The 12,511-nt window shown below is 48.2% G+C and overlaps 1 protein-coding gene across 1 annotated transcript; it reads left to right on the top strand.

The window, feature by feature from the left end:
* Positions 1–1,327: 1,327 nt before the first annotated feature.
* On the top strand, positions 1,328–2,260 carry LOC310920615 (olfactory receptor 14J1-like; the record flags this gene model as incomplete). The annotated part of the gene is made up of 1 exon (XM_083880675.1): positions 1,328–2,260. The coding sequence occupies one exon, from the start codon at positions 1,328–1,330 to the stop codon at positions 2,258–2,260; it is 933 nt and encodes a 310-aa protein (XP_083736801.1).
* Between the last annotated feature and the right edge of the window lie 10,251 nt (positions 2,261–12,511).

Here is a 12,511-nt window from a genome sequence, read left to right as displayed (position 1 = left end):
GCTTCAAAAAGACACAACTTCTGAGAAGCAGCTCCTCTCCCAGCCCAGCAGGGCTGAGGGCACTGCCTGCAGGTACCTGAGAGGAGTGATGCAGACAGAGGCTTAAAGAAACTGGAAGGACAAGTCTGAGCTTCCTCATGGAGAAATCTTCACCACTTGTGACACAGTAAGTCTGTGGCTGCAGGGATCTCCTAAAGCTGAGCCAGGACAGGACTGACAGCACTGTAAGGATGGCTCTGCTGTCCTTTCTGCTTTGGGGGAGGATGTGCTCCAGACCGTCAGAGGGACAGGGCAGGACAGCTCCTGCTGCCAGGGACGGCTGCAGGGGCTGAGGCTGGGGCTGCAGCCAGGGCTGCCCAGGGCTGTGGTGCAGAGCAGGTGCTGCAGCCCTGAGGGCTCTTGGCCAGGCCAGGGGATCTGCCGCCTGCCAGGGGCAGCTCTCAGCCTGCCTGGGAGCTCCCCATGCACTGTGGGGAGAAGTTGGAGGTGGAAGGAGCCACCCCCATCAGGGCAGATTCCTCCTGCTGTGGAGATGGTGCTGCATGGCCAGGGCTGCTCTCAGCTTTCTCCTGAAGGAACGGAAAACGGACTGTCAGGCTTTGTCTGTTTCTCTGAGACTCCTGCACTGTCACCCTGGGAATCAGCAGATCTGCCTCAGAGCAGCCTCAGAAAGTCCCTCTTCACCCTCCTTTGCCTACAGACAGCACCAGCAGCACCTTGTCTTGCAGCATCTCTGTTTGTCTGAGCTGCCCTTAAGGCCCTGGTGCCAGGGAGATGCCCCTGGGCAGTGGCCTGTGCTGGGAGGGGTGTGCAGGGCAGAGCTGAGCCCCCAGGGCTGGGCTGGGCTCTGGGAGCATTGGCAGGGACAAGGCTTGGATAGGGAGAAACAGCTCCCAGTAGGCACAAGTCCAGACAGAAGATAGCCAGACCAAATCTTGGCATCCCTTCCCTTCCAGCAACACAGGAAAAAAGGAAAGAAAAATTTAGGGAACCTATTTTGAAATTCCAGCTTATATATAGTCTGCTTTATTTTTCAAGAAAGTTTTAGGTACAGGAACCCTGAAATAGAGGGAGTTGTAATGAGCAATGTGTGGGGATCAGCAGGTCTGTGGTCTGGGGCAAAGGCTGTTATCCCCGTGGATTCCCCAGAGTTCAGGCTGAGAATAATGCTGAATTTGAGGCAGTAATTCAGCAGCTGCAGAAAGCCAAAATCAAAAAAGTTTAGCAAAGTTTAGCAAAGTTCACTCGCAGGAAGGGAAGTATAATGGGGTGACCCCCAGCTTGTCAATGTCTTCTTTCAACAGTCCATGATGCCCAGAGTGAAGAAATGTCCAACAGCAGCTCCATCAGCCATTTCCTCCTGCTGGCATTGGCAGACACAAGGCAGCTGCAGCTCCTGCACTTCTGCCTCTTCCTGGGCATCTCCCTGGCTGCCCTCCTGGGCAACGGCCTCGTCATCAGCGCCGTGGCCTCCAGCCACCACCTGCACAGCCCCATGTTCTTCTTCCTGCTCAACCTGGCCCTCACCGACCTGGGCTCCATCCTCACCACTGTCCCCAAAGCCATGCACAATTCCCTCTGGGACACCAGGAACATCTCCTTCACCGGATGTGCTGTACAGCTCTTTAATTTTGCTTTTTTCATTTCAGCAGAGTTTTCCCTGCTGACCATCATGTGCTACGACCGCTACGTGTCCATCTGCAAACCCCTGCACTACAGGACCCTCCTGGGCAGCAGAGCTTGTGCCCACATGGCAGCAGCTGCCTGGGCCAGTGGCTTTATCTACGCTCTGCTGCACACGGCCAATACATTTTCCCTGCCCCTGTGCCATGGCAATACCCTGGGCCAGTTCTTCTGTGAAATCCCACACATCCTCAAGCTCTCCTGCTCCAAATCCTACCTCAGGGAACTTGGTCTCCTATTTGTTAGTGCCTTTTTGGTATTTGGCTGTTTTGTGTTCATTATTTTCTCGTATGTGCAGATCTTCAGGGCTGTTCTGAGGATCCCCTCTGAGCAGGGACGGCACAAAGCCTTTTCCACCTGCCTCCCTCACCTGGCCGTGGTCTCCCTGTTCCTCAGCACTGCGATTTTTTCCAACCTGAAGCCCCCCTCCCTCTCCTCCCCATCCCTGGATCTGGCACTGTCAGTTCTGTACTCGGTGGTGCCTCCAGCCCTGAACCCCCTGATCTACAGCCTGAGGAACCAGGAGCTCAAGGCTGCAGTGTGGACACTGATCAGTAAACGATTTCAGAAACACTAAACTGCTGGCCAATTTCTACAAATGTGTTCTAATAAAAGTAATTTCTGATAGAATTTTTGCTTTGGTTCTTGGGGTTTTATTCTTTCCTTTAGTTTTCAATGGTGTTTACAAAGCAAGGCCTTGTCTGTGCCCTGCCTTGTTTTGTTTCTCTCCAGATTTTCTCTGGCCACAAACTGTATCAATGAGGAGCTGTGCTCTCAGTGGGTGTAAATGAACCAAAAGATCTCCCAGTAAAGTTTTCACTGGAGTTCTCCCTTTTGTTCCCTTCTCTGTCACTGCAGCAGCAATGTCTGTGTGCAGAGCTGGGGGCAGATCAGGGCTGGCACAGCAGCTGTGCCCAGGAGCAGCAGCCCTTGGTGTTGCCAGTGCTGCTCCCGTGGCCCTGCCCCGCTGCCCTCCTGGCCCTGGTGTTGCTGTAGGGCCTGAGGGCTCTCGGGGCCGGGCACAGGGCTGGGGGTGGCAGTGCCGGGGCTGCAGCAGGGACAGGCCATGGGCACTGCTGGGGCAGCGCTGCTGCCATCCCTCTCCCCTTCCCTGTAAACATCCCATCCCTGTTTGCTCTTTCATCTCTGACCCCACTCCCCAGTTCAGTTCCTGAGCTGGCAGCATGATAACGTCGATTGGGGAGCAGGATCATCCTCTAGGTGCTTTAGGAATTGTCTGCAGTGTCCTGCAGTGCCTTGTGTTAAGAAATATAGATTTAAGATTTTAGCTAAGGGATAGAAGCAATTTTTATTGATTAGGATTTAAGTAGAAGAGTAGAGATGAAGTGGAAGAGTTAATAATTATTAGATGCTTAAGCTAGAGTATAGGTAATATATTACTTGCCCCTTTAGTTGTGTTTGTAGAAGGTAATAAGATAGATGGACCATTGAGATAATGGAAGAAACCATGATTGCGCCTGACACAGAAACTAATTGGAACCCAGCAGGATCTTTTGGACAGTGCACAAGAGGTCACGTAGCCTGCCAAGAAGATGAAAGTAAAAAGGTCACTGCAAGGAAGACATCTCTGACTTCATCCTTCAAGACCACTGAAGCATTTCAAAGACCACCAATGCATTTTAAATACCACTGGTCCAGTTTGAGAGAAGAATCGGGCAGGTGTAAAAGGACTTTAGGCTCATTTTAACATGAAGAGGGGAGAGGCAGTGCTAGGATTATGCCTATGAATAGGCATTTTGAGTAATTGAATAAATGCGTAAGACTTTTGTAAATAAATAGAGGGCTAGAGCTTTGTGATTGGTGTGCAGTCCTTTGGGAGGCTACTCCTCATGCCATGCAATGTCAAATAAAGCACACCACTTAATACTTTTAGCTAGTTAGAGAGTCTTTTGTCTGTGATCTTATCAATTTTATGCAAATCAATTGGTGACCACAGCAGGACTGGGTTCTGTTCAGCTATGAGAGCAGTTCAGGTCATGGACCCCTCGGGGCACCCCCAGGGATCTCCCTGGAGAGAGGGCTCTGCTCCCCGGCTGTTCATTGGGGGCAGACAAGGACTGCCAGAACTCTGGACAAAACGGTCTGTTCAAAAATTGAAAATTGCGGCCTATAAGGTGTATGTGTGGCCAGGAGGCTGTTGGTAAGTCATGGGAGATGTCCAAGCTTGGTTCAAGCCCATGTAGTCTGCTTGTGAGCTACAGTGGGATTTGGTTTACAGCAGAAAGATTTGTCAAGCTGTAAAGGGCTCGCTATCAGTTCAGGGCAAATTGCCTAACGCTTTGGGGCAAGTCCGTGTTTATTTTTGCTATTTTATCATCTGTGGTCATTTTAAGTGTGTCCTGACTCTGAGAGGGACTGTGCAAGTACTTGTTGAGACCTACCCTGGGTACAAAGCACTTGAGGTGCTCTGACCCGCGGTTCCGTCTTCAGGCGACTGACACGGCCGGGAACGAATGAAGTGAGTGGGGTGAATGCCTAAAGCCCTGCATAGCACTGCATGCTGTGTGAATATTTTATTCCTTTGTAAAGAGGCACCTCTCCCCACTGTGACTGTGGTGTGTGTGTACTTCTGGTTACGGCAGATGGTATTTGCTGTAAAACACCTGGTGTTTGGGCTTAAACAGTCCCAAACCCAGGAGGCAACAAGGATGGCATTTGCTGTGACACTCAGTGCTTGAGTTTAAACAGTTCCCTCCTTGTAGAATTGGAACGACTGTTCCAGTATAGTATTTTTGTAAGTTTTTTCCACAGGATTTGTGGAGTCATGAATGCTTTTTAGGCTTTGGCTTTGTCAAGTCAGGCAGCTTGCGTGAGAGTGACCATGGCTTTAAGAGTTGAGGTGTATTTTTGAGATACTACTGACATCTTGTGTCAAAAGTTATAATTGCAGCAAACTGGTAACTTCTAGCTGGTTGTGTTGGTGTTTGTTGGTTTGGTCTGTTCAAAGTGGCAGTTGAAGTTCAAACCTGAGCTGACAGGGTCTGGCTGTCTAGGCAGGCCCTTTTTAATGATTTCAGCTTGAACTGGACAAGTTTTTGAATGTGACGGGGGACTGGGTCTTGGTGAGACAAGAGGATGGAAGGACAGAAAGGGGGTTTTGTGGAGGATTATACTCCAGCCAAACTAAGAGCAATTTGACTTTTGATTGGGAATTTCCCTTGATTGAGAGAGGACTTAGGAACCCATTGTGGTGGGGATGAGAGGGAGTAATTCCTTGTTTTGTATGTAGCCTGACAATTTTTCATTGGAAACTAGACTGGCATCCAGCTTGGGTTTTTCTTTGCTGTAAGGAGTGTGAGAGGAGGTGGTATTGTGTGTCCTACAGATGAAGATCTGCATGCCCCAGGTGCATTCCAAAGCTGCTGTGATATTATAACTGGGAAGCAGCAAATGCTGAGTGTGATACAGTAAATGTAGTTTGTGGAAAGAGTTGTTTGGTTTCTGGGATTTGAGACATGGACATTTTTGAAGAAGACTGGGAAAAGACAAAGGAACAGTGTAAGTTTGGTAAAAGGGAGTAAAGTCCCTTTTTATAGTGGTTTAGTTGTGACTTTTGGAATTTGAGACGCAGAGGTTGTGTTTGAGGATTCTTAGAGTTATAACAGGGGTGTCTTTTATATGGGAATTATTATGGTTGGTGATTTGTGTATATTTTAACCTGGCCAGACAGACAGAAGGAATCCCTTTACGTCAGTAGTCTGGACTCGGTCTCTGGGAATTGGTGAACTTGGCTAATTGTTGGTTAGACAGAGGAAGGGAAAGGGTTTATTTAGGTGGATTATATTGGATCTCTGCTGGCAACTAAGTAGCTTTGGACTTGGAGCAACCTTTGGTAGAGAATTCTGAAATTTAAGAAGGAGTAAATGGAATGGCCCCCAGCCTCTGTGGATGTTTTTCTGCAGTCCCTGGTGCATCTAGAAGTTGACATTGTGCCTGGGTGCTACTGCAGTGTAGGATTTGTGCAGGACACTACTATTGCTCTTCTGCAAACCAGCACAGAGAGTGTGCCCAGGGCCAGTGGGGACAGTGCTCTAATCAAGATGATTTTGAACAGACAATTTTAATGCTGGTGTGTAGGAGGTCACACCTGGTACCTGAGCAGGGGGTTGTGTGGGAAGAAAACTGAGAAGGGACTGTGAGAGCCTGTGAAGTGACGTTTGGGTGGAAGCAAGATAAAAAGCAAAGAAGGGGATAATATTGGTGTAGAGTGCTAGGTTTTGTTAAGGGCTTTTAAGTGACAACTGGTTGCGAGGAAAGGCAGTAGTAGATTGTTTGAGTTATTGGAAAGAGCGTTTTAAATATTTTAGGGAACCCAGCAAAAATAATTAGTATTGAGTGTGCTCAACTTCTTTTACGCCCTGAGATTTTTCAATATAATATAAAAGAGCAGGGATAAAATAAAGAAACAATGAAAACTAATCAGAGCAAAGAGGTCCCTGAAACTACTCCTTTAGGATGTATCCTGACACACTGGAAGGAACTGATGGGTTACAGTGGTTCAGAAAACAAAAAGGCCCTCGTTAAGTTTTGTACACAATGGTGGCCACTTTATAGGCTAGAAAAAGGGATCAGATGACCACCAGCTGGGACCTTAGGCTACAAGATGTTGGTACAGCTGATGCTTTTCTTAAGATGGGAACAGAAATCGGAGGAGATGGCCTAGGCCGACATGTTTTTCTTGCTACAGAACCATCCTGAGTGGCAGAGGGATTGTGGAATTAGGCCTTCCTCTGATCCCTTGAAATCCCCCTTAGGATATGGGTCCTTGAAATGGACAGTAAGGCTAATAGAGGGGAAACTCAAGCAATGCTGCAGTGCACACTCAATAAACCAGCACTGCACACACCCTGACAAGGTGTATCAAACTCAGGCACTGGAGCAAGAGCTGGTGGACTTGTTTAGGCCACCCCTTGGAAAGCAAGGGGGGCTGAGAGAAGTAAATTCAGAACAGTTAACTCCAACCCCCACCTCATCTTCCTTGGAAAAGACACCACTAATTGAGCCGTCTGGTACCCCACTTACTCCTGAATCACATGAACCAAGGAAACTATATCCACCATTGCCCAGCAGTGACAGTGAAGAAGAGGAGCCCTCCCCAAAGGGTCCTACAGCATCTCAGACCTGAAAACAAACTAGGAAATCATACAAGCAGCCTTACAGGAAGCAATAAGCCCTGAGGGAAAAACAATGTTAGTTAAAATTCCTTTTTCTGCAATGGATTTAGAGGCTTGGGAGAAGATAGCTAAACACTATCAGAGCGACCCAGTAAGTGTTGATAAATTGTTAGTTTATGATTAAACAAATTGACCGGACTGGGTAGACATCCAACTATTGCTGGATCTTTTAACTGAGACAGAAAAACAATTGGTTTTGCAAGTAGCAGGGGATTCAGCAAAAGATGTTTGTAGAGTAACACAGGATAATGTTAAAGAATGTTTTTCCTTTCCAGGATCAATTAAGTAAGATCTCCTGTAACACCTTCTGAAGTTTTAGATCTACTGCGAGATGCAGTGCACCACTATACATCTTCAGATCCTGAATCTGATGAAGGGACACAACGATTGGTGAATTCATTTTTAGGACAATCCACAGAGGATATTAGGTTCAAACTTCAGAAGTTTCAGGGGTTGATGGGTCGGAACTTGGAGACTTTGCTAGAAGACGTGTGGAGAGTTTTTGGCAATCAAGAGGAAGGATACAAACAAGGGATAAGAAAATTGGTAGCAGTAGTGAGGGAAGAAGAAAAAGGGAGACATGGAGCAAAGACCACCCCAAACAGGAAAAGACCAGTGTGCATTTTGTAAGAAATTTGGAGACTCAAAGAACCAGTGCCCAGAATGGAGAAAGGGTGATGATCAAAGAAGAGGAGACCAAAAAGGGGAGAGGGTGGTTGCTCACATCAAAGAAGACTGAGGAGGACCAGAGGATCTTACCAGGGACCCTCTGGTTATAATCAAGCTAGGACACAAATAAAAGGAAATGAAATTTTTGGTGGACACAGGGACAATGTACTCTGTGTTAAAGGTTTAATACCTGTAACAGATGACTCTGTTATGGTAAAGGGGGCAACTGACCACTGAAATATAAACTTGGGAAACAATGGGGAAATCATACGTTTTTATACATTCCCAACACCCCATTAGCACTTTTGAGTAGAGATTTTTTGGAGCAACCTAATAAAAGATAATATTCAAAAATGGCTAAATTATTTTGGAGGTTAAGGATCAACAATATGTGGAATTTTTAAGCTTAATTTTAATAGCCAATGAGACCAAAGCAGAAAGTGAAGAAGAGATTAACAGGATTCCTTGGATTGGCCCAGAAATTGAAAACTTTTTGCAGATAGGGCTACTGAAAGAGTGTCAGTCTGATTTTAATACTCCTCTTTTACCTGTTAAAAAGCCCGATGGGTCATACCGAGTGGTGCAGGATTTGTGGGCTGTTAATAAGATAACTGAGAATTTATACCCAGTGGTTGTTGGAGTCCAGGACATCCCCTTGGATGACCTGAGACCTGGGAAAGAGAATTTGAGCCCTGGACAGGGGGGTGTAGAACCGGTCCAGGGGGGTTGGAAACCTTGGCACAGAGCCCAGGAAGACACTGAGTTTGATCTTAGCCCATGGGAAAAACTTCCAGCATTAGGAGAGGAATTGCAAATCACCAGGAAGTGAAAATAGTAGTATAACACAGTAGAACATACAAAATTCAGTAGTTTTAAGATTCTTAGAATAGAGGTAAATGGGGGACAAGATGGTGGAATTTGGGTGGTACCTCGTGTCCCTCTCCTTCTTCCTCGTCCTCCATCTTCTGGGGTGGTGATGAAATAAGATAGTTAGAGTGGATTGGGTCAAAGCAGAAGTGACCCTCTTAGTGTAAGCACTAGGCATTGGTGTGAAATAGTAAATATCCTATACGTAATTATCTGTATAAATGTAAGGTGACGTCCCATCGGTAGGCAGTCGCCTCGTGTCCCAGCCGCTGTCCGGACCTCGGCTGGGAGCGGAGAAAAACTTTGTGATATCAAATAATAAACAACTCGAGAAACCAGAAAGCAAGGCCTTGAAGACTCCGCTTCTTTGTACCAACGCGACTCGGGGCTTTTAGAGGGCCAAGGACTTTAAACAACTTGAATCTCGGGTCAGAAAACCAACCCGAGAATTGGCGTCCCTGGGTGCCTGGACGAGAATTGGCGTCCCTGGGTGCCTGGACGAGAATTAGCGTCCCTGGGTACTTTCCAGTGGACACACCAAGCCCTCTGAAGCCAGGAAAACAGCCAGAGAAGACAGGGGAAGATTTTTGGCCAAAGCAGCTGCCTTCAAATTCGCCTTGGACAGACGAACTTCAAGGGCCCTGAAGTCGTCACCCTGAGATCTGCTGGTCGGTGATCAGGACACCACCGGGACGAATTTGAGAACACCTGCACCCTGTTTTTCGGCTTTGGTAAGACCGGTCGAATTTAGAACACATGGGGGTGGGAATCTCCCAGGAACAGCAAAGGATCCTAGCAAAATTAAGGGTAGTTGTGTCTGCACATCCTGCAGGCCTTTCTGAAAAGGAGCTTCAAGCTCTTCTTTTGTGGGCTCGGTGTAACTTTCCACATTGTGAGACCCACGTTGTATTTGAGCCTGCATTTTGGCAAGAGGCAAACAGGGAACTTTACAACAGAGCAACTAAGAAAGATAAAGCAGCTGCGAAGCTTTTGCCCGCAGCGAGAACCATGCTAGAGTCCATTTCACGTAACAGAAAAGCAGTTCCTCCTTCTTTACAACAGCAGAGGACTGCGCAAGAGGGACAAAGCAAGGTTTCTTCCGCTGGGCAGCAGCCAGCAGCGACTTGTTCTGCCTCTCAGCAGCAGGCGGATCCCAAATCTCCTAGTGGGGATGTGGGAGGGGAGAGCCATCAGCTCACCCAGGCAACATCAGGGGAAAGCCAGCAGCTTCCCCGAGGTGAGGCACATGATGCACAGCAGCTTGTCTCGGTGCCTCAAACCCCAAAGCCTGATTCCCCAAAGCCAGTCCCGGGAAGGCAAAAACTTGTACTTTATCCCAGCGATCAAGATAGAGATACGCGTTCTTCTGAGACATGTCCCCTGGACATGGAACAACTGCCCCAGGGGGGGAAACAGGGAGATTTAGAACATATTCCATCTAGAAGCCCGTTTACCCCCCCGCAGATATCATGCGAAATCGCTTCGCCGCCTCTCCCTCCAGCAGAGCAAGGACAAACACAGCAGGGGGGAGGGGGAGGGCGCCAAACACCAGAACAGCAGGGAAAACAACCCCAAATCGCGTCAGCCGCGGGAGATAAGACTGCAGCGCATGCGCGCGAAAGTGATCTAAATCAGTCGCGCCGGGAACAATCATATAGCGGTGACGGGGAACGTAACGGGGGGCAGTGGGAAAACATACCGTGTCAAGGGGGCGCGGATCGCGGGGAAAAACAACTCGCGGGCGATCGTCGGGATTTTGCAAACCGCGGGACCGGGACAGCAGCGGGGGGAAAGTCCATGCCGGTAGCTGAGCGCAGGTTGATGACGCAAGCTACGGGGAGCAATGTGGACCAAGTTACGTCCGCATCGCAAAGCATGGGCAAAGAGCCAGAAAGGGCGGCGCAGGCGCAGGCGCAGAGCCATGCACTGCAAACCCCAGAGGCGCTTGCGGCGGATTTTGGCGCAGGCGCGGTGGGAGTGGGGTGGATTCCAAGCCGCAGTCTCGCTCGGGGCGGGGTAAACCCCGATGGCGAGCGGGACGGGGCGGTCTCTGGGGGCGGGCCGAGAGGGAACGCCTCCCAGGGGGGTGCCGGGACAGCGCAAGCAGGATCGGAGCAGGCGGGGGTGGCGCAGGCGGGGATGGAGAGTGGCCAGGGCGGAGAATTTCTCCAGGGAGCCGCCTCCTCACGGCAGCCGCAGACCATGACCCCGCCCACGAGCGGCGCCTTGATACCAGCACAGCAGGCGCTCAGTGATTCAAAATCAGCTAGCTCGTTCATATGCATGGGCGCACGTCCAAAAAATATTACAACAGTTTCCAGAGATCCAGAAACGGAGAATTTGTTACAAGCACAGCGTCTTTTGTCGGAGCTGATGGAACAGATCCCAGAAAAAATACCTAGTGCCGGACAGGGTCCAGCTGTCTCGATGGCAGCGCCACCTAGTGGCGAGACTGTACAATTACAGCAAACACGGCAACTTCCATACTCAGCCAGTCCAGCAACAGCGCCAGCTAGTGGCGGAACACCCACATTACATCATTTTTTCCCAATTACATACAAAAAACAGATTTATTCTCCAAAGCAGCAATTTCTACAGGAACAAACACAGCCTGTGTCAACTTTAGAGGATCACGAAACAATTCAACTACAACAACAAGCAGTCAGCACGGATGAAAGCATGATTCATATCACTGCTTCGCAAGGCATCCCTTTCATATCAACAACAACAGCAACTGCAGATTCTTCATCTCAAGCTCCTTCAATTTTATTATCTAAAGATTTCATGAAGCAATTTCTCCTGCAATTTAAAGAAACAGCTTTGGAGCTCAACCCAGATTCAAACACTCAATTCCCTCAAGTGTTCCTTTCACCAAAAGCCAATCAAGCTCCTCTTCAATCAACTGCACAGACGCATTCTCCATTTATCCTCCGGCTACCCGATGGATCAACCCTCTCCTTTGGTAGTGCTGCACAGGGATCACGTGCTGCACAGAAATCCCAGCTTCCTACTCCTCAATTAGGAGAAAAAGAAATCTCAAGAAGAGATATATCCCTCAGGGATGAAGGGATCACATCTCAAGAAGATGTGAACAAACACCAAACACAAGAAGACTCCGGAATGACAGGAGCAGCATCATCATGGAAATCGCAGCAATTAATTCCATTTTTGGAAGATTCACAGATATCTGATGCACAGGTACCCAGTGCAACAGATTGGACTGAGATAAAGAAAAAAGCATTGAAAGAATTCAATTTAACAGGTGCAAGAAGTCTAGCATTGCCAGTGGCATACGATGCGCAAGGTCAGAATCCGAGATGGGAGCGATTGGATCATGATGTCATCAAGGAATTAGTGAAAGCCATCCGTGATAATGGATTGGGATCCCCGTACTTCAAGCAGCTTTTGAAGGCAACATTCAACATATATGATCTAACGCCTTTTGATCTCAGATCTATCGCATCAATGATTCTAACAGATTCGCAAGTCCTTATCTGGGAAGCAAAATGGAAAAGAGCCCTTGAAGAGCTCAGAAGAAGATATCAAGGAGGACCAAATGCAGGCATCACCGTGGCAGAAATGGCAGGTGATCCACCAAATGATGACCCAGGTCGTCAAGCAAGGAATTTGCCACGAGAGGTGTTGACAGATATAAAAGAAGCAGCAAGAAAAGCAATAGTGCAAATTCCACCAGCAGGAATTCCAGAAAGCATTTATACAGAGGTAAAGCAAAGCCCAACAGAATCTTTCTCCTCATTCATTGATCGTCTAACACAAGCAATAGACAAGCAAGTCAATGATGAGGGAGCGAAGCCGCATCTGCTTCGAAGTCTTTCTTTTGCAAATGCCAACGCAGACTGCAAACGCATCATCAGTGCAATGCCAGGCCAGCCGTCCTTGGCAGAAATGTTGGAAGCATGCAGCAAAGTAGGAACACCACAGCATGTCGCATCCATTCAAGCAAGCATCTGGGGAGAACAGATGGAAAAAATCATCAAAGCCCAGACTGAAAACCTTAAGGAGGCTTTGGCAGCTCTTCGACAAAATAATTCCACAACAGTAATGACAGCAAAACTTTCAGGAGCACAATGATACAA

Source organism: Zosterops lateralis (assembly GCF_965231275.1).
Source record: "Zosterops lateralis genome assembly, chromosome: 31".
Lineage (NCBI taxonomy): Eukaryota > Metazoa > Chordata > Aves > Passeriformes > Zosteropidae > Zosterops > Zosterops lateralis.
Note: the sequence above shows the minus strand (reverse complement) of the source record. Positions and strands in the feature narration are given on the sequence as shown.